Source organism: Lepisosteus platostomus, chromosome 3, assembly GCF_059453375.1.
Source record: "Lepisosteus platostomus isolate fLepPlt1 chromosome 3, fLepPlt1.hap1, whole genome shotgun sequence".
NCBI lineage: Eukaryota > Metazoa > Chordata > Actinopteri > Semionotiformes > Lepisosteidae > Lepisosteus > Lepisosteus platostomus.
Window position 1 is genome coordinate 72,736,684 of NC_142613.1, and position 21,513 is coordinate 72,758,196.

General features: G+C 41.5%; 2 protein-coding genes across 2 annotated transcripts in view; one reads left to right on the plus strand and one right to left on the minus strand.

Moving 5' to 3' along the window:
* mdn1 (midasin AAA ATPase 1) overlaps positions 1–3,307 on the minus strand; it is an 80,724-nt gene extending 77,417 nt beyond the window's left edge. Inside the window, exons 1-4 of the mRNA XM_088626750.1 lie at positions 3,030–3,307; positions 1,663–1,889; positions 1,311–1,535; positions 263–370 (exon numbers count right to left, since the gene is read on the minus strand). Coding sequence (XP_088482876.1) covers positions 263–370; positions 1,311–1,535; positions 1,663–1,889; positions 3,030–3,125 — 656 coding nt within the window. The 5' untranslated portion in view covers positions 3,126–3,307. The remainder of the gene's footprint in view (positions 1–262; positions 371–1,310; positions 1,536–1,662; positions 1,890–3,029) is intronic.
* An 833-nt stretch (positions 3,308–4,140) lies between these two features.
* On the plus strand, positions 4,141–19,387 carry casp8ap2 (caspase 8 associated protein 2). The gene is made up of 10 exons (XM_088626751.1): positions 4,141–4,270; positions 5,475–5,579; positions 6,070–6,156; positions 6,268–6,374; positions 7,940–8,014; positions 8,990–9,105; positions 9,573–12,208; positions 12,585–15,135; positions 15,749–15,848; positions 17,380–19,387. The coding sequence occupies exons 2-10, from the start codon at positions 5,519–5,521 to the stop codon at positions 17,440–17,442; spliced, it is 5,796 nt and encodes a 1,931-aa protein (XP_088482877.1). The 5' UTR covers positions 4,141–4,270; positions 5,475–5,518; the 3' UTR covers positions 17,443–19,387.
* Positions 19,388–21,513: the final 2,126 nt, after the last annotated feature.

Consider the following 21,513-nt stretch of genomic DNA (forward strand, 5'->3'; position numbering starts at 1 on the left):
TTTAAACTAACTTAAAGCCAAAGCATTAGTACTTTAATTATCATGCGTCTTATGTCTTTAAACTAATCACACTATATACTGTAGCACATTTACAGGGGTGGACTTGGTTATATGCGAAAATGGCTATTCGTGATGGTTCTCTACACAAACCCTTGCAAAAGTCGAGACCCTGCCGTACTTACTATGTCACAGGGGACTGGAAGTGTATTCATTTAATATCTTTCACAATCACATTAGGGAACTATATCGCTGATGCTCTTACTTTATTTTAAGATGGAGTATTTCATCGCTGGTAAAGATCTTTCTAAGGAAGATTTTTTTCTGGTTATCATTCATGTGCGACACCATGGCCAAACAGTGTGCGGTATACCTGAAAAACAACAGAAAAAAGATTGCAACCGTGTTTCACACAACTAGTACTCTTGACTTTTTTTATATACACATTGAGACCTACACTAAAAGTATATTTGTTCACTGCACTTAAATATCACAAAAGATGGATTAAACACCACCAGCATGGTGAAGGAAATGCATCCGTCACAGCAGTGTGTGTGCTCACCTTTCTACATGCATGACTCACACATAGAAATGATTTCTGCAAACAAAAATTTTCCACCCCGATCCTGGAGAGTTCTATGACAGATCTCGTAGGTAACTATTAATCAATTTAGAAAGACTTGAAATAATTTGTGACTGTTTATACAGATGATTACTTCAATCAAGTCATTTAGAGATCATCCATCCATTTTCTAAGTGCTTAACCTTGGCAAACGCCAGTCCATCACAGGGCATACACACACACACACGCACAGACTCACACCAGGGCCAATTATCTCTAATTAATGTGTGTTCGGACCGTGGGAGGAAACTGGAGCACCCAGAGGAAACCCATGTGAACAAAGGGAGAACATACAACCTACACCCAGAGAGCACCCCAAGAACTGAACCAGGGCCCTAGCGCAGTGAGGCAGCAATACCGTCCCACCATCTTTCGAGATGGTTTGGAACAAAAATCACAATACTTGGCTTATCTATCCCTCAAGGATACAAGTTCCTTAAAATAAATCACACAAGACGTCAAAGAAGTAATATACAAGTACGCCCAGCCTTTAGAAATAGGTGATATTGGTTGACCTACAAAGCTAATCGGGTGGTGGCTCATGGAGGAACATAAAAGGACTGCAAAAACCTGAAATCAAGCAATCACTGTAGCGTTTTTACGAATTGAATTACTGGATGCAAGATGTTTCTGACAATACTTGATAAGATGTCATCAGGTAGCAGAACAGGTTTAAAAACGCAGCACAGACCATTTAACCATGACATCGCTGGTCCGGAGCTGTGAGACGCAGACACTCCAGTTCCACAGCTCTCTGAACTTGGCACAGTCGCTCTTCAGGAACTTGAGGGTGGCACCCATCAGGTCCCGCAGCTTCATGCGCTTGGGTCCATACGAGACCGCGCCAGATTCCGCGCTGGTAAAAAACAGCCTCTGAAACACGGGTGGCGCCTCCTCAAAATATCGCAAGGCAAAGCTGGAAGTCGAAATGAAATAAAAGTTGTTGTTTGTTTTTTTGTATTTCCCACAAAGCATCACTTTCACTCAAGCCAACTTCTTCCCGTTATTTGGAAATGGGAAATTCTCTGATAGGAGTTACTCACGGCAGAGCATCGGGACTGATATGCAGGAGTTTGCCGAGGGCCACACACAGCCTTTCGTGCAAATCATGGTTGATCCGACCATCTGCTTTGATTTTCTCTGCGTTCCTTTCTAGCAGCTCCAAAACCAGGGGCCGCAGGTGCCGTCCGATGAGAAGGGTGTATTCTTTGTCGAGCAGTAACTGAGCTAGGCAGCCGAGGATGCACTGGCGGTCCTGTCGACTCCAGACCTTTCACAGGCGGCAAAACACAAAACAAACACAGCGGCGTTTGTGCACAATGGTTAGTCCGCTTGATCCAAAACCACCCCTGCTATTTTAAAGCTTTTCAAATGTCTGAGGGCTAGTTTCTACAACCACACACCCCATATTCTCTATTGGCTTTAAACTGACATAATAGATTGGGTCAATGAAGAAAATAACCCCATTTCTACTGTTGTTGTAGCCTTTTAGATCACACATTACCCAATAATTTATCACACAAGTAAGATATTAAACCATGACATCTCTTCATCTTTGACCCACTGTAAATGTACAGTATACTGTCTAAAAGGTGCATGCCACATGGACAGTGAACACATAAACTTGAAAACAATAAAACATTAGATAAAAAGCGGGACCTTCATATGTTTTGACAATTTGACATTATAGCATGGTTTGTTTTTAAAATATAAATACAAAACCAGCAAACTAATCAGACCCTACAGTAAAAGAAAAGGCTACAGTTCAAGCTTTTTCCTATCCAAGACTGAGACATCAGAAAGCCCAAAGTAATTGCACACCTACCACCACATACAGTTGTGGGTGGTAATCCTGTTTATTTTTCCATTCATCTATTGATCTACATTCCCTGTCCATGTGGCATGCACCTTTTAAACAGTATACTGTACATTTACAGTGTGTCAAAGATGAAGCGATTTCACGCAGTTTAATATCTCGCTTCTATAATAAATTAATGGGGAAATGCGTGATGTAAAAGAATACAAGAGTAGAGAACAGATTGTTTTCTTCATTAACCCAATCGTGTATTTCAATTGTACAAACAACTTCTAATATTAGACATGTACACAGATAAGACAGAATAAAATGTTATAAATGCAGGTTTTTATACAGTAAGACACTAAAACATTCATTCCTAAATTGTCTATAGTGCCTGTCAGACTGACAAAGAACAGTTTAACAATTTAAATGCGTTTAATCACGAGATATTTATATTTATTTACGGTATGTACAGTGAAATAGGTTAGACCTCCACTTAGTTATCTAGACTTCACGGAGACGAAAGTGGATCGGATTCTAATTTTTCATATGTGACCAAGTTACACTAAGCCCCCTTCGTGTTTTCTGTCCTTAAATTAAAGCAGATCTTACCTGCTTTGCCAAGTACGTGCCGAAATCGCTGCTGCTTTTTTCAACGTGTTTCGAGATGATACCAAGTGATGACAGACTCAGCTCTAAATTCTCCATGGTATCATTTGCGTTTCCTTTCTTTTGTGTCTCCCGAAAGCTTTAAATGTAATATATTATAGTATCCAATGATATTTCTTTTCCTACAACAGGGGTAGCTATGTCATTACTTGCTTTCCTTAGATGGCTTCACTAAGCATGTTCGCCTCAGTTATCACAGGCAGTCCACACGTGGGTATTTTAGTAGTATTTCCGGGTCAAGAAGTATCTCTACCCAATAAGAGGATTGCAGTGTGGTTTTTGCATGTTTGTGTTTCTGGTGTAAAGTCAGTGTTATGTGACATACGAGAAATGTTTGTTTCCTATATTCATTTAAAGTGTCTCCGAGCAGTACGTCTTGTATTGATATATAGCTAGTATATAATCAGTAAATTAACAAGTAAAGGTTTATTTAATGACCAAAGTGAAGAAAAGAAACACCGCTTTTCTTCCCTTTTCAGCATGGAATAAACCTTTACTTTTGCAGCCTACGCATGCTGACGGAGATACGTACTTGAACTATATACAGTATATTTACATAGACTTACAATTGCAGTTACGGAATATAGTAGAAATATGTGTTCTCAAGTAGTTACCATTCATATTTTTAATTGTATGGCCTCATAAATGTTTGATGGGGATTCCAACAACGATAATTACTATTCCCAGCAACAATAATCAAGTAACAGTAATAATCAGCCGCTTTCGCTGCAACATATCGATTTTATTCAGACGGTGAGCTTCGTGTCCTTAGAAACTGTAGCGATTGCTGACAAGCTTTGAAAAAAAAATAGATAACTATTTTTCAGTTACATACAGGAAATAAAAAATAATAATAATAACTTCAGTCATCTTAGGATTGTACTGGTCGGCATACTTATGAATCCAAAACGTGAGAGAGGGTGACTCCTTCTGTGCCTGGTTTATTATAGCTTTCCTTCGACCTACAAGCCCATCGCTGTTGCTAGGAGAGTCACCTGCTTCAGGCGCCCCGTGCCTGACAGTAACCCGGCCCACTCCGACCGGAAGGGGGCGGTGTTTCTGTGCGAGGCAGACCGCGGGAAAATGTCGTTATTTCCTGTTTCGTGAGGGTGGCTGGATTGGCGCGCCTGCAGCTGTAGGGGAGCGCAAAACAACGTCTGTAGGGTACTGGACACTTGGAGTTGGTAAGGCCGTGATGAATTTTCCAGTAATGTGTGCGTGTTTTTCTAAGAATTCCTGGTTATGAAAAGTAGACGGGGGAATGCCTAACATCTTTTTCAGCAGACCAGGCGTCGTTTTCGAGGCCTCATTTTAAATAGCAACAGATGCATAACGTTATCGCCTATCACTCAGCGATTGTATGAAGCAGCAGCTAACCCCTGAGAAAGTATTAGGTGAAAAAAAGGTCTACTGATCATCTGTAAACGCAAAATAATGATAAAAACAAATGCTCAATAACCCTGTCGCCGGTCCAGTTTGTGTTGTGTAGCTGCCGGCAAAATGTGCTTGCTGAATATCCAGACTCGTTTGAGCACGAGTTTTACGTACAGCTTTTATGTATTGCCATTTGTTTATTTGCCTCTTAGCGACTGATAGGTGTTCTGTCTTTAAGAGTGTCAGACTTCGCATTTCCCCTGACAGCTGAACGAGGGTGTTTTGCTGTATTATCTTGTCTGTGTCTTAACATGCACTCAAACAGCGGCTGTCCTCTGCTTGGAAGAGCTGACAGTATCCACATCTGTCACATACAAAATCCCGTCTCTTAATCACAATAAAAAGCTGTCCTGTGATGATCAAATCTGCTGTTTGCGTTTGTGTCGTTGAATTTAAACACAGGAATCGTCGGTGTCAGCTGTGCTTTCCAGCCCCAGCTTTCCTTACTCTGATGTGTGATTTATAACATCATTATCTAGCTGTTATAGTGAAGGGTGTGATGGGATTTACCAAAGACTTTTAACAGTGAAGTGAAGTCCTTTTTGTCAGTGCATTGCAGTAAAAGGTTAACCCGGGGGCAACAGTTAAGTTTTTGTCTCTGCTCCTTTCCCTGTTCAAGATGTCTCCAGCAGTTTTGAGAAGTCTAGTCCTTTCCCATTGCAATTTCTCTGTGCTAATTCGCAAGCTCTTTATTCTGAGGATCAGGTGAAACAATGCAGTTGTTTGTAGCTGGTACGTTGTGCAACAAGTACAAGGTTAAACGATGGAAAAAGACCGTGGAGATCAAATCAGCACCGACAGTGGCATATATAGACCTACAGCTTGATAGAATGTGCTTTGTGAACACGCATCTTACACTGTGTCCTGTGTTTGCGTGCTCAGGTCATGCCATTGATGCTCCACTGATCTCTAACTTTTCACATTGCTAATAACAGACTTGTATGTGTTTTTAAGGTTCCAAGTGCATTTATATGTGAATTTCGGAATACAGAAGCGATATGGAAGCGGAAGGCGATTTCTGTGATGAACTGTACGGCGATTTCAGCCAGGGTCATTCTGGTGAGCATTTTTCGTGTTGGGTATATGCCGCGGTCGGTTTTCTTGCTTTTAGAAATCGAGTGGGTCCTAAGGTCAGCTTGGTTTCCTTATTTCTGATGTTGACATGAATGTAACGAGGGTGGCGTGGTGGTGCTGTGGTCAGCATTGCTGCCTCACAGCGCTGGAGCCCTGGGTTCAATTCCTGGGGCGCTGTCCATGTGGAGCTCGTATGCTGTAGGTTGCCTCCTACAGTCCACATCCTTTCAGGTTAATTGGCTTGTAGGAGAATTGGCCCAGGAGTGAGTGTGTTTGTGTCTGTGTCTGCCCTGTGACAGACTGGCGTCCCACCCAGGGTGTACCCTGCCTTGCGCCCGTTGCTTGCCGGGATAGGCTCCGGCTCCCCCGTGACACTGATTTTGGATAAAGGAGTTAGAAAAAAGGATGCATGGCTGAATGTAATGAAATGGTTTGAAAAGTACTAATGAATACTTGCTTCATACATACGTTTCAGATTCGCCTTTAGTCTACGATGACAATTCGGTGGATATCTACTCGGGGCTGGACGGTGAAAACAGTCCCAATAATGCTGCAAGTGCAGGTGAGCCTTGAAATAAGTAGTTAGACCCTACCGTATTCGTATTGTGCACATCCACTTTCAGTCATCCTTAGACAATGAATAATACTGTTCTTGTGTTTTGTGTTCTTCAAGAGATATCCAGCACGCTGTTCTCACCAGACAGGCTTAAAGAGTCTATGGACTTGTATGAAGAATTCCTCACTGAAGAGGGGAAGAAAAAGGAGGCCACTTACAATGACGTATGTCACCTTATCACTAGATTCTAAGGCATTGCGTGGCTTTCAGTGTAGTGAATACCTTTTTATACACCATCCAGCACGCACATGGGTTCCTGACATGGGAGTGATGCCCTGCCACGTCAGAGGGATTTTCTGAATGAGCGACAGTCACCCACAATAGAATTCAGTCGAGTGCCCTTGAATGGCAGACCATTCTCAGTGTTCATGTAACACCAAGAAAGCCTACACAGCACAAACGGCATAAAAAACAGACCATGGTCTTATAGATGTGTTAGACTTATATACACATTTTTCTCAGTTTAAAATGCATCTTTCATTAACCCCAGACCTTAGTCAGTGCAGCCGATTTGTTTTGATACACGAGTTAGTGGTTTTTTTCTTTTAAATGTGGAACTTGATATAAGCGAATAAGTGAGCCTGTAGATTAAAGGACATTTTTGACATTTTTATTTTCTGCCAGTCTCGATACTGTTGCGTACATTTTAAAATTACTGGGAGGAAAATGGAACTCGGATGGGCCCACAAGTATGTTTTTTTGCAGAAATTTGCTAGAGCCTTCCTTCTCTCCTTTAACTCCTTCCCCGCCAGGACTCTGGCCCCTGACGAAAGGGAGAGTGTTATTGTCTCACAATGCTGCATGTTGGAATTGTATTTGTTAGTTGTTTCAGTTCTGCGGTTGTCTTGTGGACGTCTGGTGTTTCACAGGACTCAGCAGTGGGGCGTCTGCTCTTTGGTGTTTATTTCCTCCTGGTCTGAAATGACACGTTCTGAATGGTCATTTTCCATGTAGGTGATATGAGGGTCTATGTCCACACTAACCTGAAGTCCAAGGTAGCTATTTCAGTGCTCGCCAATTGCATTTCTCATACAAACGTGTGGAGGACATAACATATTTGGTTTTTAATTGTGATGAATCGGGTGATATTATTGGGTTCCTCCCATCAGTTGCATCAAACCAGTACTTTAGTCTCGTCAATTAATGTTTGTGTGCTTGAGCTGTGATCTGAAATGAAGAATGTGGGGGTGATCTTGATCTCTGATTGAGATGAATCCTTTTAAAAGCCGTTACATCCTCATTTTGGAAAGACATTCTTTTTTTTCTATCTTAAACTGCCAGGCTACATCCTATGCTGTCGATACCAAACTGGATAACGACAGACTTTCTTCTGTGTTGGAAAACCATTGAACACATCTAAGGGCATCCTAGTTTTGGCCACCTCTGCCCCTTGCATGCTTTTATACGAGCAAACTCACAAGTACATTTCTTTCCATGTGTATGTTGTCACTTTCATACTTCAGAAGTAGCAGGAAGTTCAATTAGAGGATATGAATTTTAATGTAAAGTCATATAACAGCCCCTCATAATATCGTGCTGAAACAGCTTAGCATTTCTTTTTGTATAGTGAGGAGTGGCAGTGTTATATATTTCTGCATAGTTTCAGCTCTCTTGAATTTTATTATTGTGTCTATAGGTCACATCTGGGCACTGGTGAGCTTAATGAATTTTTTTTTACTCACTTTGTAGATTTTTGTGTATACTTTAACCTTTTTTCTTTTCACTACAGCTGAAGGCTAAACTGGGGGAAACACAGAAGCAGGTTAAAGAATTGCTTGGGAGACTGCAGCAAGTTCAGACTCAGGTTTGTCCTCATTGTCAATAGCTTTGTGATAAATCAGACCAGAAGGACCACATGCCTTAACTGTAACAGGACTGCGGTCTGTGTTTAAATGAGACCGGATTTCCCAGGAAATGGATCTTCTCTGTTCCTTCCAACCTGTCATTTTTGATTCTGGAAAATCCGGATTTAAAGGGTCAGTTTATACAAATCACATTGGAAAGGTTAACTAGGACACCCTTTAATCCATTGTTAGAACTTGTTAGTAAAATAAAACATTATATGGCTTGGGAAAATTAGCATATTCCGACGTAAAGTGGAAAAAAAACAGGTCCCTCAGCCTATTCCAACTTTTGAACACTGTATGGCTCATACATGTCTGCTGAGAAATTCTGATTAATCATTTTGACTTGTAAATAAATCGTGCCTTTCTGTAGATAAATCATGGTTGCGGGTCTTTTAATGAAAAGCAGATCGCTGAAAGGGCATTAATGTTGCAAATTATCTATACCAATGAGCGACACCAATGCTTTGAGCTACAACTTGGTGTGCTTACTTTAGAGCCATCACTGCCAGTTGAAACACTGAGCATAGTATAAGTACTGAGTGTTGTTTATGTCATGAATTACCATTATTGTAAGCAATCTGCGATTCAGAATATCCTCTGATTTGCAATAGTTTTGAAAATACAGTTGTAGAGTATGATGTTAATACTATAATTGAGTACAGATACTGTTATTTTAGATCTTTATTACACTTTTATTGCATTTTATTTTTAGAAGGAGGAGCTACAAGCATGCAGCTTTTGAACCTGACAATGTAGGACCCGTAATTTGTGTTATTTGTAGTTGTTTTGCTGGCAGTGTTGCTCGTTTTTGTTCGAACAAAAAGATACTAGAAAATTTAAGCTTATGCGTCTAAAGTGGAATAGCAGGGGAGTCTTGCATTTAAAAATTGTATTGATTGTGCCCTGATTTTGAAATGTCATTGTCTTAAAAGAACATCGCTCTGCATAACGAAAACGCACATCTGAAGAAGAACATATGCTCCCTGCTCAAGACGGCTCGGATGGAGATCATCCGCAAGGACGAAGAGATCAACAGACTTAATCAAAGGTAAGTTTGTACTAAAGCCTCAGCATAATGCAAAATGTGGTTAGTTTAAAGGCATCCTGCTTGAAAAAAAACTATCAAATTTCCTCCAGAAGATGGGCGTTCTATAAAATTAAGTAAAAGATGTCAAAGTTAGAGTACAATTGATCAGGTTAATTAGGTAATGATGTGGAATGATTTTGCTGTTCCATTACTGAGTTTCATTTTAATGATTTGAATGGGAGCAATGAATGTGAAAACAAAAATACTTGTTTTTCTTCTAGCAGATTTTAAAAATGGATGAATGCACTGGAGGCCTTGATTATATTATATTGTTTTAGTCTAAATTTAAGGCTGAAGCAGTAGTGATTCAGTTACATATAAGTGGTAGAATTTGTGGTTCCTCCCACTTGGAAATTGTACGACTTGTCATTGAAAAGAACTCTGTAAAAACAGGGGAAAATTAATTGATCACTTGTGCTGGTTTTCAGATCTGTTCGTGGCGGATTCAGCCATTGTCTTCCTCGGCCAATGATGAACATTAGTAACAAGAGACGGAGTTACACAGAACCACAAGCACCTGTTGGAACATATGAAACCCGAGTTAACTGCACTTCAAGGGATGCATCTCAACAGATGCACAAGGACAATACTTCTAGTCACACAGATGGAACTTTGAATATAGAAAACTCTGTTATAATACCCAGCCCTCATAATAGTGCAGGGTGTAGTGTGAATTCACTAGTGTCCAGTAAACACGCTGTTTCAACTGCTGACAGCTGTAGTAAGGACTCAAGAAGCCTGGTGCCTTTATGCAGAGAGGAACTTGGTCTGTCCAACAAGTCTTGTTTAGAAGATGACAAGAGACAGAAACCACCAGCAGAACCTCCAGAAAGCAGGAGAGCAAAGCTCCGGTACCCCGAAGAAAAGAATAAGGTTGATAAAGATTTGAACAAGGCGGATCAAACGAAAGACAGGGAAAAACCAGACAGAGAACCTAGAGACTCCGATAAAGAGAGTATGAAATACAGCCGAAGAAGAAGCCAGTACCCGGAGAGGGTTTCTGAGCTACCCAGGAGATCTGGAAGAGGGAAAAGCCCCCCGTTTGATAGCTCTCAGCAGGCGACTGCTGATTCACATGGTTCAAAGGGCCGCGTCAGAGACGGCGAAGTTCAGACGAGAAACAGCAGTCGGGATAAGAGACAGAGCCAAGACCAGGAGCGCTCGGAGAAAAAGCAACATGAGGCTGGTGGCAAGGAAGGAAAGACCGCATCGAGCTCACATCAAAATCGCCACCGAGACAAACTTTTAAGTTCCTCCTTAAGCAGGAAGGGGGACAGAAGCCCCCTGAGAGAGGAGGACAGGAAAGAAGAGAGGAGGAGGGATGACGCAAAAGGGAGACGGCAGGAGGCTAGCAAGAAGCACGAGAGAGCAAAAGAAAAGCAGAAGGATAAAAGGGAGAGAAGTTCGGAAGTAAGAAAAGATGAAGAGAAAAGACCGTCTGATTGCTCTCCTAAATCTAGTAGGCACAAGGATGTCTCTTCTTCTGGCAGGCATTCTCCTGTTAAAGAAAGCCGCACACCAGTGGAGAAAACAGTTGTGGACAAGAGCGTCAAGCAGAGGGAGAAGGAAACCCAAGCAAACACAGTGGACAAGTTAGAGACTGTTGTCAGGACTTGTGAAGGTGAACATGTAAAAAGCCCTGAAGACAGTAGGAAGTTTAAAAAATTAAGCTTCATGGAAACTCTGAATCTCACTCTTTCACCCGTGAAGAAACCAAAACTTTTCACTGAAAGCTTGGAACCAAGTAACTGTGTTACAGAAGAGGGAGTTCCGGAGAGTCAAGTGGAACAGCCCAGTTTGTTTGAGTTAGGGGAGAAATATTGCGTCATAGATGAGATTGAAACTAGCAGTGAGTCTTTAGAACATGCAGAGGAGGTTATTGGATTTCAGGCAGAGATCAGTTCAAGCTGCACTGCAACCGATCCCATAGAGAAACCTTCGTCCACTGCACCACTGAGTACCGGAGGGCAATGTGGGACACCTCATGAAAAGGAACAAGTCCAGCTCAACGTCGCCAATATACATCCGGAGTGTGAAGCGGGAAGAGAGCTGGATCAAGAAGTAGCCTCGGAGACTGCTGAAACAGAAGTGCCTGATGAAATGGAACTGGAGGTCAAAAGTACTGAATCGGAGAAAAACCCAGTTCCCAGTGGTTCCGACTCCCACACAGAAATTCGGGGCTCTGACTTACTTTTAAAACCGCCCAGTGAGTCTGTTAATTGTGATTCCCAAAGTGACGCTTCGGTTCAAAGTCTAGCTGTGGATACTGATCACCATGCATGTGAACCTCAGCATTTAAAAGAGAAAACTTCAGATTCCAAAGCCTGTGATTCAGTAGCCCAGGATACTCAAAGCCTGATGGATGCATCTCAGGAAAACTGTGAGGCACAGAACAGTGTTAACTCAGAGAGCCAGAACAGTTCAGCTGTTATACAGACACAGACCGTTACATTAGATGACGCAAACAGCCCTGTTACTGTTGGCGCTGGTGTCCAGGATGCTACACTGAACACAGAAGACAGCAACGCTACGGTGTCCAGTACCGTCAGCATAGAAGTGGAATCTCAGAGTTCTTTCAGTGCTGCAGCTGTTTCAGACACGCGTGAATGTACTGCTCCTTCTTGTTCGGTTGCCGCAAAAGAAAAAGGAAAAGAAACGCCTGACGCCCATCTCAGTCCGCAGAAAGTACAAGTCCCAGATGTGCCCAGATTGAGCTCCACCTCGGCTGCTGAGATGGTGCCTGCAGACGAGGGTTCGGTTAGTTCTTCCAAGCTGCAGGAACCTTGCCAGAGCTCGGAAGAGACGGAAAGGACCAGCCGTAATTTAGAACCAGATTCTACCAAAGATGAAAAACGGGATCTTGAGCCGTCTGCCCCGGAGCCAGTGTCTGACCGGCTGGCAGAAATTCAGCTTTGCGATGAAGACTCCATGATGGGCGCACTCAAAAATATCCCAAACATGCCTGTAGCTATTAGCCCCCTCACAAGTCCTGTCCGGCCTGCCAAGAGAAGTCTAGGGCCTTGCTCACCTAGCAAGGCACCGTATGTTAGGAGTCAGAGCAAAGGTATGTTTCCAGCTTTTTTTATTTGGGCTTATTTGCTTTTAATTGTGTAACTTTTTTTTCTGTAGTAAACAGAACAAGAACCGGGTTTGTCCATTATCTGAACATTGTTCTATGTAAATTAAAGTGATTTTAATTAAATGTTTTAGTTCAATTACATTTTTATATTTTTTCTTGGCATGTTACAATTTTCATTCTGGGTCAACTTTGGAAAATGATTTTTCCTCTCCTGTTTTTGCTGCAGTTTTATTTTTTGCATGACAGACTTGTTTATTATTAGTTATTAGTTTCAGGTAATTGACATCTGTATGATGAATGTTATGTTAGATGTTTCTTATACCTTTTCTGATGCAATCTTTTGTTTTCCTATTTGCTGAAGAGCTATCCACTGTGCCTGGGATCTTCACTTTAAACTCCAAAATGATGGAAGTGAACAAGGAGAATCAGAAACCAGACTGCAGTTTGCTGCAAGTCCCATTAAAAGACACTGAGGACACCCCACCTTCCTCTTCTTCTTCAGACGAGGAAGAGTTAGAGGAAGGAGAGATAGTCAGCAACAGTGAAGCAGAAGAGGTTTCAGTCATCACCAGTCCCCAGCAGGATAAACAGAGTCCAGAGAAAAGCAGAACAAAGTTATCCAGCCCAGAAGAACCGACTCTGCCAAAGAGGAAGCATGCTAAGAGCCCACCAGTTTCTAAAACAATCCCTGCCAAGAAAAATAAAACCATCTCTCCTACACATAACGGGTCACCTTCCAACAAGAGACGCTTTCGCACAGTTCTGCCTTTTTTGCCCAAAACAGATCCTTCCAGTATACATGATGTCATGGACATGTTAAAATTCATACGCAAGCAAATACGGAAAAAGTATATGAAGCTTCAGAAAAGCTTTCCGAAAAAAACTTTCTACAGCATCATTGACATGTCTCTTTGGGAGTTTACAGACTTTGTTAATAACCTGAACTGTACTAAACTCTGCAGCCTGGAAAACAATTTGAAGTCCAGGCTGTGCAAGATTATTTCAACCACTCTCAAAAAGATTTCCAACAATGGTATAGTGAACCGCATCTTTGAACAGCAGGCCCCTAATCTTAAGAAAAAGCTTTGGATGTTTGTCGAAGATCAGTTTGATTTCTTATTCAAAGAACTCCAGACTAATCTCGTCAACATGTGCAAGTCCTCTGACTCTGAAGTATCAAGCACAGCAAGAAGGAAAGTAGAACAGAAGAGAAATAAAGAAGAGCACCAGGCAACAAACTCTCCAAAACTAGTTTCCAAAGGCAAGGAAAAAATAGCTGTATCTGAATCTAAAACACAGGAATTTAAAATTCAGTCCTCAACCATGAACTCTATGAAAAGAGGCTTAGGAAGCAGAGGCAAAAATCTGAAAATTGCCATGGAGGATGAAATTCAAAAACCAGAAGAGCAGTGTAGTCCGTTGATCCCAGATAAGCAAGACTCAGCAGTTGTTAGCAAACACTCTGCAACCATGGCCCCCAAAAATGTGTCTTCAACAGAAAGCCATTGTCGAACCGTCCATAATAGTGCACTCCATGATAAGTCAGACTATGAGATCCTTACAGAGCAACAGGCATCTAGCCTAACCTTCAACCTTGTTACAGATTCTCAAATGGGTGAAATCTTTAAGTGTTTGCTACAAGGTTCAGACCTTTTGGAGCATAATGTTCCTGGGGGAGACAACCATAACTGGCCCATTAGCACTCCTCGAAAAGAACCCCCCTGTGGGGAGAGTTTTGTGGGGTTGGCCACTCCAAGTAAGACTTTAACACCCCTAAAAACGGCAGCACTCATCCCTTGGTCAGCCATGACCCCGGAGAAATTCCTGTCTTTGAGCCCTAAAACGGGGGTTCCCTTGAATCCAGCTGTGCTGGATGAGAGCTGCATGCTGGAAGACCCATCTAATATGCTTTTTAACAAAGCTGCACCATCCTCTACTGTTACCCTCAGATCGTATTCGGTTTTGGCTGAAGATCTAGCAGTTTCTCTCACCATTCCTTCTCCTCTCAAATCGGACAGCCACTTAAGCTTCCTACACCCCGTAAATGGAGCAGCCCCACTGGCACCAAATAGTGTTCTTAGAGCCCATTACAGCGAAGATGCCTTACTGGATGAAGAAGATGCAACTGAGCAAGATATCCACTTGGCCTTGGACTCTGACAACTCTAGTAGTAGGTCAGAAGGTGGCAGCACGAGGCAAGAAGATCCACCAAGTTTCCAGTTTAAACCCCATTTGCCCATGCAGGCAGTAGTGATGGAGAAATCAAATGACCATTTTATTGTCAGAATAAGACACACTTCCACTGGGCCGGATCAGGATGCTCCAAGCGATGAAAATGAGCCACTGAACGCCTCTGAAAATTCGGAAGTACGACCAGGTAACGCGTGCCCAAGCACGGCTGTGGCGTCTTGTTCTGACACCCCTTGTCCGAGTCGTGATGGAACAGATGCCTCCCTCGCTGACAAAACTCCGTCAGAGCTCCCGGGTCCAGGCGGCAGCCCCCTCGGTCAAGAGGTCGACTTGCGCGGTGGAAACGGTGAGCATATACCCGGGGACCCTGCAAAGAAATTACCGGACCCCCAGGAAGATGACTCCGCTGGAGCTTCTGAAGAGCCGCCCCTTCCTGCCGAGAACGGCGGGGAGGCCGGTCAGGACTGTAGCGACGACCGCGTCGCCAAGAAACGGAAGAGGCGTCACTCGGCGCCGAAGGCAAAGAGGGCCAAGACGGACGTGAGCCCGGAGAGACGCGCCACACCGAAGAAGAGGAGGAGGTCCAAGGAGAACGTGGATAAGGCGCGGAAGTCCCCCAAAACCAAGGCGAAGGAACGATCTTCTCTCGCGGTGTCACCTAACAGCCTTTCCGCCAAGAACGTCGTCAAGAAGAAGGGCGAAGTGGTGGTGGCGTGGACCAGGTAACTGCTTTGCTGGCCCCTGTTCTTCAACCACTGTATTCACTGCTTCCTTCCATCAGTCACGGACAGGGTGTTCAGCCTGCAGAGTCCCTAATTGTTAGTTTTGTCTCAGTTGATGTTAAAAGATTGCTGGGAGCGTCAGTTGTTCACTTGTGCACAGCTCTCTTTTTAATGATGGACACCAGTGATGTTGATTTATTGCTGATATTGTTCAGTATTGATATCCTGAATATGTAATTGTTTCAAGTCTGTAATTTAAGACCAGAATTTTTTGTTGAAATCGGCAAGATCTGTTGCCAAGTCACAGGTAACACCCACCACCAGCAGCTCTTCATGGAGACTGATTGACCAAATATGGTTCAGACTGTGGCAAAGTCAAAGACTATTGGCCATCCTTTTGGGTTTGCCTTTAGTGAGACGTAAACTAGTGAAATCATGCTGTGCTCATTCCCAGTTTTTACCAGAATTTATGCAAAACGCATCACAAAAAGTCACTTTTTCCTTGAGTTTGTTATAAAAATGGTGCTTTGCTTTAGCTTTGCTAGAGATGTTCAAGCCAGTGTTAATATCCAGTACACTCTGTAGTTATACACTCCTGGCGTGTTTCCTGCAGGGACGATGACCGGACTATTCTGGTTGAGCTCAAGAGGAAAGGTGCTTCTGAAGAAACCTTCTCTTCTCTTTCTGCAGATCTAAACAAGTCACCATCTCAGGTAATTGCAGTTTCCTTCACATGCAAAAGAGTTACATCACTGGGATTTTTTAAAAAGTACCACTAGTTTTTATGCCTGCTGTAAAGACTGAATAATTGTTTCTTTACACCTTATATTTCAGTAACTATTTGCTCTTCACCTGGCACCTGCAGAATAACAATATTTCTTTCATCCAGAAATCTTGTTACAATTTATTTTTAATTATGGTACCTAGCACACTCACATGGCAACAAAATGTAGCTGTTGTGACACTTTCAAATAGGACTTTACATTTAGAATCTACACAGTTAACTCCAAGCTGATCAAGTTAAAACAAATGTTGGTAAATAAGGAAATCAGGAAAATAAGATGATTCTCATTGGCCTTTTCTTTGACATGCTATTGGCCTTTGCTATGACAAACCTAAATCAGTACAGTTATAAAAAAATAGTTTGAAAGGTGTGTGCAATCAGAAGTTTAACCTGACTTCAGAGCAAATGTATCTGCCTCTGTATATCCCCTCAGTTAGATATTGAATGTCAAACCATAGCTCCCACAATGATTTGACAGGCCAAGCATGAAGGCTAAGGGCCAGTCATGGTTAAAGTAGTAGAGAAGCCCAGATCAAGAGAAGGTTACAAGAAAATTGCAAAGTTTGAAGTGGTATGTGCATCATACAACTGACCTACTGCAGTTAGCCTTCCAAACAGAGCAGCTGGACAAGCTGAATTTTCTCCCCTCTTAGTTACTGAACTCTATAGCCCTTTCAAAAAACTCCTTTGTCCTCACTGCGGAATCCCTAACGTGTTTCCTCCCTGCCCGTGCTCAGTTTGGAAAGTCATCCTGATCTAGGCAGTTTGTGGTCAGTGGTACGATGCACGTTCCACTTCTTGATGATCAACTTCTCCATGCTTGAAACGATATTTTTAGTGTCTTTGAATTTTTTTAAATCCCTTTCTCCTGATCTGTACCCTTCTACAAATTTATCCCTGTGTTGTTTTGAATGCTCCTTGGTCCTCATGATTAAATCTTTGCTTGAAATTGACTGACTAAGGGACCTTACAGAGACAGGTTAATGGGTTATTGTATTCTGGAATCATATGAACCACTATTATTGCACACAGACGGAGAGGATACAACTAATTATGACTTGGCCATAGTTAATTTTGTGTCTATGGACTAATTTAGGTTTGTCGTAGCTAAAAGGTGAAAACTGGTGCAATTAATATTTTATCTCAGTTTTTCTTTAGTTTTTTACATCTACAGTTTGCAAAAAGTGTATCTGTCACCTTTCACATGTACAAGTGTTCAGTTTAATCATTGAAGTTTTGCTTACAAATGTTGAAAAGATGTGTATACATTTGCAATTCAGCAAAAAGAGATCATCGCAGGCGGTGAATACTTTTGCAAGGTGCCGTACGACAAATACATTATTAGATCTGCTCTTCAACAACTAGTACGATTGTAACTGTGTCTGCAGTGTTAAGCATGTCTTGAGAGAGAGTCTTATCAAGTGAGGTGTATGGTCAGTTTCTTCATTATTCTTTTCTAGATTGCCGAGAGGTTCTGCCAGCTGATGAAACTCTTCAAAAAGAGGGAGCGAATGAAAAACTGACTTCCTTCAGGCCTTGTGGGAAAGGCAATGACAGCACGATGAAGCAGTGTGGAGTTTCCACATGTGGAAGTGAGAATGCAGCCACAGAATCACAGTATTGGCGGCATGGGTCAGGAACACTGTGGCTTGGAAGACTGTGCGTCTCACTGCCTGTCCGTGTTCTGAGGACGCAGGAAGTAAGAAGGTGGATCTGCGTGGGTTACTGATCTACAGATGCACACGCCTGTATCCTCAGGAAAAAGAAAGCATCACAGTCCTACAAGGACCTAAAAATTACAAGGGCTTTTGATGCTGTGCTACACAGCACAATGGGAAAGATGTATTTTCTGTGGCTTTAAAATGGCTTTTTTTTTTCTCCTGGACATCTGGCTAAACTGAAAGTGCATTGCCAGAAAAATCTGTAAAGAAACTCAAGGTCAAGTTCAGCACTGAGAACGACAGGAGGGCAAAAATGTTTAGCACAAACCTTTGTTTCTTCAGGTGTTGAAAAGGCTTGAACTCGAACTTCATAATGGCATGAAGATGCACAGAATTCTGAGGCAGAAATCATTCCAGCTGAATACTGTAATGAAATTGTGTGAAATGATGACACCTAGTGGGGTAAAAGAAACAAGATGTAATGTTTTTGAACGAAAACGTTTTTCAGTTTTAAATGACTGAGAATCGTAGTGCATTTTCAAGTACTGAATTAACTGAAACAGCTGTATAATGTGAATTTCTCATAAGCATTGCACTTTTGGCAGATTGCGAAAAGTGTGCTGAGATATTTGTTAAAGTTCTCAAACCTAGTTAATCTGCATTGTCAGTCCCTGGAGTTACTGTATATCTGCAGGCTTGATTATACTTCATTTAGCTGCTTTTTAAAAATAAATTCTACCTCATTTTGATTTTTCTATCAAGACCCACAAAGCTTAACAGGATGTCCTATTTTGATTAATGCACATGCTTTGTAGCAGCGTTGTTAGAAGAGCAGTGCATGCAATTTCAAAAAGACAGCTGAATGTTTTAAACAGCTTTTAGTTAGGGAATAACTTCAGTTAACACTTGAATGATTTCAATTCATTTACTTTGCTATGAAAGTGCATTGGCTTTGAAGTTTAAAATTTAAGTATTAACGCAGCTAATAAATTGTCTGCAAACTACAGAGACGGAATTCTTCCATCATGTTTCATTATGCTGTGTCTCAGTATGTTTTTAAATCACTTTTCATTGCTGGACCATACAAATGTCAGAATCCACAGGTTCACTGACTAGACTTTCAGCGTTCAGCCGTACAGTTGACATTTGCTCGTATTTTATTTCGGTATGTGTTTAGAAACACCATGCTGGATTGTATCCCATAAGGTTCAAGTGTCATCAAATGAGGATATTTATTGCCCATTCTAAATATCTGTGCTCACATAATGAAAAATATTCAGGTAGTACTTTAGACATTTGGAAAATTAGTTGAAAAGTATGCATGTTTTTTCCAGTTTTTGTTTGTTTAAAACATGGTTAAATACTTAAAAATGGCACTGGAAATGACTTTCTGGGTTTTATGCCCAGTTTTCTTTGTTAATGGTGTCAAATTGTGATGTCAAAATTATCTTTTGACTATCCAGGCTTTCTTGCTTTCTGAAGTTTTAACTGATGTTTTTAAGCCAGTCTTCTTTTTAAAGTTTATATTTGAAAAATGCCAAGCAATATAACTAAAAATGTTAACTTGTATAATACAACTGCTGTGTAAATACTTGTACATAAAATATAGGGATTTTTTTTCTGTGTAAAGTTGCTTTTTTATTTCAATTGCCATTATCTATTTTGTGTACATTTTGATAACGTTGAAGAGCAGTAAGACTTAACTCATCAGTATCTGAAATTTCTGTTCATTGCAATCAAAGCCTAACTGTGAATGTTGTATATATTTTTCATAATGTTTTAAAATAAATTAATTTATTTCTGCTGACTGGATTGTTGATCCATTTTAGAAAATTTGAGACGAAAGCATTTATTTAACATTAAATAAATTCAATGGGGAAAGATTATAAAAACTTCGTTATTCCAGCTCTGGTTTTCTATATTATATTGTAATTTCAGGAAGTGTATAATACATGTTCCTACGTTTTTTCTGATGTTCTTTTGAAGAATTTAGAAACATCTGCAAGAAATACACCAGGAGTCTGCAGAGGTGATCCTGGAAATCCGGAGTCCTGCAGGTTTTAGTCTAATCCTTGCTTATTCGGTAGCATTAAACTGATCAATCCAATTAACCCACTAAGTACCCGGGTGTAGTGAAAACCAGAAGATCCCGCAGCTCTCCCGGACACGAGTAACGGATCCCCGAACCAGGTCAGCTGTTTTGCTCGGGAATCAATTCCGGACATGGGGTGTTATCAGCATGGAGTTTGTTTTCCTTGTGTCCACATGGGTTTCCTCCCGGTGCTCCAATGTCTCGCACAGTCTACAGACATACGGGTAGGTTAAATCAAATCAAATCAAGTCAAAGCATTTTCTAACTGCTCCACCCAATGGAGGGAGCACAAGCCTTACCCAGCATGCAGCGTGCGCTAGGTGGGGAACACCTTGGACGTGACCCCAGTCCACGACAGAGTACATGAAGACAGGTGATGCCCCCACTCCCTCCCATCATACTGTGGTCTCTCCTCACTTGGTTAATCGTCTTCTGGGAAACTGGCCCTGGTGCGAGTGCGTGCGTGTCCCTGTCTTCATGTACTCGGTCATGGACTGGGGTCACGTCCAAGGTGTTCCCCAGCTAGCGCACGCTGCATGCTGGGTAAGGCTTGTGCTCCCTCCATTGGGTGGAGCAGTTACAAAATGGATGGATGTTGATCTATTGGGTGAGGGTTGGGCCAGAGTCTCTTTTCTCATTTTCAGTTCGATGTCATTATAGGTACACGGGTGCATAGTATAGTGAAAGTTTTTCTCATTAGTCTTGCAGGTGCAGTGTATACATATAGACCAACGGACAAGACAATAGACAGACGTACAATAACAATAACAGTGTAAACAACAGCATAGTGCCGGTGCAAAATTGTCAAAAATTGTGCAAATACGCAGAGACAAAAACAGTGCGAAGGTAATACGGCGAACAAGGAAAAAAAATAGTATGGTGATTCATGAATAGTACAACCAGTACAGTTTTACTGGTTTACAGAAAGTACAATTTCGGCTTACATTGTTGTCGTGTATGTAGTGGTGGTGGAGTACAGTCATTGTGGGTAAAGGAAGTAGTGAGGAGAGATCAAAGTATGATTGGAGGGCGTCACCAGCTTGACGGCTCTGGGGAAGAAGCTATTTTGGAGTCTAGTTGTGTGTGACTGGAGCGTCCGGAACCTTCTACCAGATGGTAGGGGAACAAACAAGTTATGACTGGGGTGAGTGAGGTCAGACATAATTCTGTCAGACATAATAATTACACTTTTAATATTAAACATGTTTCAGTAATCATTTGAGTAAGGTGTTGGAATAACAATTAACAGTAAACCTGCCTCAAGAACTGGAATTGTTCACTCCTCTCTGGAGATATAATTTCCAGTTTATCCCTCAAAACCTTTTAACATCACTTCTTTTTGGGTTGTATCGCTGCTGCTTTATCACTTAAGCCTCAGAGTTCTAACTGTAAAATCTCCAGATACCAAAATGTTAAGAAAACATTAAATGCATAGCTTGTATTTTTTGTTTCTCGTATTTTCCGATGTACACCTCCCTAAGCTCTTGTAAAATATTTGCTTAAAAAACATGCAGAAGACCCTGAACCTCATCATGGTATTGTCTTGTTATGCAGTAGTAGTGGTTTATCATGGTTTTAACAGCTATAAGATTTAAAAGGAAGTCAGCAATTCCTTAATTCTTCTTTTTCTCTTTTTAGAATGGATTAAAACATGTGGCTAGTACATTTTTATCCTGTTCAAAATTCTTAATGCGTTCAGATGCGACCCACCTGAAACTGTTTCTTGCATTAAAAACGTACTCGCCATATTTAATAGGGTTCAGCTTGGGTGACAGCTTCAGAACACCACAAAATGAACCAGAGTGAATTTGGTTGAATAAGTACTTTTAAAGGTTTTACAC

Coding starts and splice junctions, on each gene's coding strand:
- casp8ap2 (XM_088626751.1), top strand. CDS start 5,519: ATGGAAGCGGAAGGCGATTTCTGTGATGAACTGTACGGCGATTTCAGC. Junction 5,580..6,069: donor TTTCAGCCAGGGTCATTCTG/GTGAGCATTTTT, acceptor CATACGTTTCAG/ATTCGCCTTTAGTCTACGAT. Junction 6,157..6,267: donor CAATAATGCTGCAAGTGCAG/GTGAGCCTTGAA, acceptor GTGTTCTTCAAG/AGATATCCAGCACGCTGTTC.